Below are 2737 nucleotides of genomic sequence, written 5' to 3'. Positions count from 1 at the left end.
TATATATATATATATATATATGACATCAAACATAAAGAAAATTCATATACATGCTTGTAGGTAGACTTTCCTTATCTTGTTTTGCTTGTATCAGGTGGCCACAGTTTATTAGCGATTGTTGAAAATGTTGATAAATTTTATACATTGGGTACTACATTAGATAATGCACCTGGTGAAATTCTGGACAAGGTATATCTTTAAGTTTTTGTCAATTACATGTTTGATTATAAATTATTGGACTTAAAATTTTGTCTAAAAATTATCAATAAAATTTTATGAAAGAACTCGTAAAAACATCTATGAAATGTATAACGACAAATAGATTTGTTTTAAACTTTGCAGATTGCTCGTAGGCTTAAACTTGCAACTATACCAGAATTTTCGCATATGAGTGGTGGTCAGGCAATAGAAAGTGCAGCAAGCAAAGCATCAGATCCAACTAAATTCTTTTTCGAGCCTGTTTTAACAACAAAAAGAAATTGTCAATTTAGTTTTGCAGGAATATGGAACAAAAGTTTTAAATATCTCGATAAAGAAGAAAATTTTGGTGTTGTTGATAGTGTGGCAATTCCCGATGTGTATAATTTTTGCGCTGCCATACAACTGGTTTTTACAAGACACATATGTCTCAGAACACAAAGGGCAATGGAATTTATTAATAATATGAATTTGATACCACAAGAACAACGAACTTTGGTATGCTTAAGATTATGTTAATTAATTTCCGACTTTTATTTTATATATTTGTTTTAATATAGGTAATATCCGGTGGAGTGGCTTGCAATAATTTCTTAGCAAAGTCTTTAGAAATTGTTTGTTCGGAAAGAGGCTTTAAATTTGTTAGAACTCCACCTCGTTTATGCAATGATAATGGTGTAATGATAGCGTGGAACGGTGCGGAAAAGTGGATGGCAAACATAAACGTTCTCCAAGATAGAGCAGAAATCGAAATGGTATCTATTGAGAAAAACGCATCATTCGGAGAAAGTTGGATTGAAAGAGTACAAGATGCAGACATAAAATGTAAATTAGTGAAATTAAATAGAATTTAACGATCACAAATTTCTATACAATCTGCCATCTCGAATCCCTGTAATAAAAATTCAATTTAAATCTGCATATTTTTCGAGTTATTCTTACATTAACAATAACATTAGCATTATTTAAAAAATATTTATTTTCCTTACAAATTTATACAATGATTGGTGTGTGCTCTTCAAATTGCCAGTTTATCCTCTCCATTAGCCGGGAGTCCAAGTTGCTATGTTCAAAAGCATGTTTTCTCTCTTCATATTTATCTAATATATTTCGTAGCCTGTCTTTGACTATTTGTATATTATTATCTTTCGAAATTAAGGACGTCGGTAAAATATTATCAAAATGTATCACTTGTTCAGGTTGCATTTCCTCTGGACATATAGACACATACTTTGATAAATTGCGCAATGCTGGTTTAATTTCTTTGAGAATATTATTAGCATTGTCAGTGTCCATTTTATTAATTATAAGCACTGCTGGCATTTTTAATAAGTCTGGTTTGTAAAGTTCAATCTCTTTGTTTAATAAGACTATAGTTTCCAAGCAGGATCTATGTCCATGCTTGGGCGACAATTGAAATCCTTGTATATCTACGATGAACATAAGTAACTTTGTTCTTTCAATATGTTTTAAAAACTTGTGACCCATTCCAATATTCATGTGTGCTCCTTCAATCAGACCTGGTAAGTCTGCAACGATAATTTCTCTCAAATCATCGTAGTTCATGACTCCTAATCTAGGCCTTATGGTAGTGACTACAATAGAAAAAGCAAACCGTAAAATCAAAATTAACAAGCAATTAAGATGAAGAAGAATGTAAGAAGTAAAAAAATATCTAAGAAGTCTTACAGGGATAACTAGCGATTTTAGGCTTGGCATTTGAAACTGCTGCCAAGAATGTACTTTTACCAGCATTGGGAAAGCCAACTAATCCGATATCGGCAATCAGTTTCAAATCTAACTTTATCACCTGAGATTCTCCCTTCAATCCACAGTAACCTGTGTCTTTTGTACCTCCCAAACCACCTTTGGCTATTAATATTTTTGAATCCTCTTCGTTTAAATCTCCTACAAGATTTTTAACAAAGGAGGAAAGGAAAGTAACAATATCTGTACAACTTTGAGCAAAAAGTTTGAAAAATACCTACCTAACAATACTCCATTCTGGTTATATACTAAAATACCACGTGGAACCGAAATATTTTTATCTCGACCAGGTGCACCTATAATTCCCCTTGCTGAACTGTCGTGTCCACAATCTGCGACGACCCGTTTGGTCTTCAAAGTATTGGCAACATTCTCCAATGTTAGCCCATCTTTTGCAACTAAGTATATATTACCCCCTGCACCTCCTACTCCACCATAACGAGACAAACCACTACCTCCTGTACCTCCTCTAATATGAAGACGAAGCGTGTCAATGAATCTAGAACGTAGATATTTTCTTGGTTGCTACAATAAAATGAAAAGTTTCCTTTAGTTAATGTATGTAACACACACACTTGTAATACTTAATTCAATAAGATCTACTCACTTTTTTCATTGAAGCTAAAAGTACTTGTGTCCAAAATACCATTGTATAGCACGAGGCCTATAACTATTTTTTTATGATCTTATATTCTAATTTACTTGCGTTTATTAGCAATAATACGCATCATGTTCATCACGAGAGAGGTTAAATTAAATACATACTGCAAAA

General features: G+C 32.7%; 2 protein-coding genes across 2 annotated transcripts in view; one reads left to right on the top strand and one right to left on the bottom strand.

Moving 5' to 3' along the window:
* The window catches only part of LOC108687753 (probable tRNA N6-adenosine threonylcarbamoyltransferase, mitochondrial), a 2186-nt gene extending 1102 nt beyond the window's left edge, over positions 1 to 1084 (top strand). The window contains exons 4-6 of the mRNA XM_018193697.1: positions 61 to 189; positions 343 to 696; positions 759 to 1084. Of these exons, the coding sequence (XP_018049186.1) occupies positions 61 to 189; positions 343 to 696; positions 759 to 1052 (777 nt within the window). The 3' untranslated portion in view covers positions 1053 to 1084. The remainder of the gene's footprint in view (positions 1 to 60; positions 190 to 342; positions 697 to 758) is intronic.
* On the bottom strand, positions 969 to 2737 carry LOC108687754 (GTP-binding protein 10 homolog). Its single transcript, XM_018193698.1, has 5 exons — positions 2573 to 2737; positions 2187 to 2490; positions 1888 to 2106; positions 1188 to 1793; positions 969 to 1090 (listed from the first exon to the last, which is right to left on the bottom strand). The coding sequence occupies exons 1-4, from the start codon at positions 2612 to 2614 to the stop codon at positions 1192 to 1194; spliced, it is 1167 nt and encodes a 388-aa protein (XP_018049187.1). The 5' UTR covers positions 2615 to 2737; the 3' UTR covers positions 969 to 1090; positions 1188 to 1191.

This window comes from Atta colombica, unplaced genomic scaffold, assembly GCF_001594045.1.
Source record: "Atta colombica isolate Treedump-2 unplaced genomic scaffold, Acol1.0 scaffold216, whole genome shotgun sequence".
Taxonomy (NCBI): domain Eukaryota; kingdom Metazoa; phylum Arthropoda; class Insecta; order Hymenoptera; family Formicidae; genus Atta; species Atta colombica.
The sequence above is the reverse complement of the archived record's forward strand: the minus strand, read 5'-3'. Positions and strand labels throughout refer to the sequence as shown.

Coding starts and splice junctions, on each gene's coding strand:
- LOC108687754 (XM_018193698.1), bottom strand. CDS start 2,614: ATGGTATTTTGGACACAAGTACTTTTAGCTTCAATGAAAAAA. Junction 2,107..2,186: donor CCAGAATGGAGTATTGTTAG/GTAGGTATTTTT, acceptor AAAATCTTGTAG/GAGATTTAAACGAAGAGGAT. Junction 1,794..1,887: donor TAAAATCGCTAGTTATCCCT/GTAAGACTTCTT, acceptor TTTCTATTGTAG/TCACTACCATAAGGCCTAGA.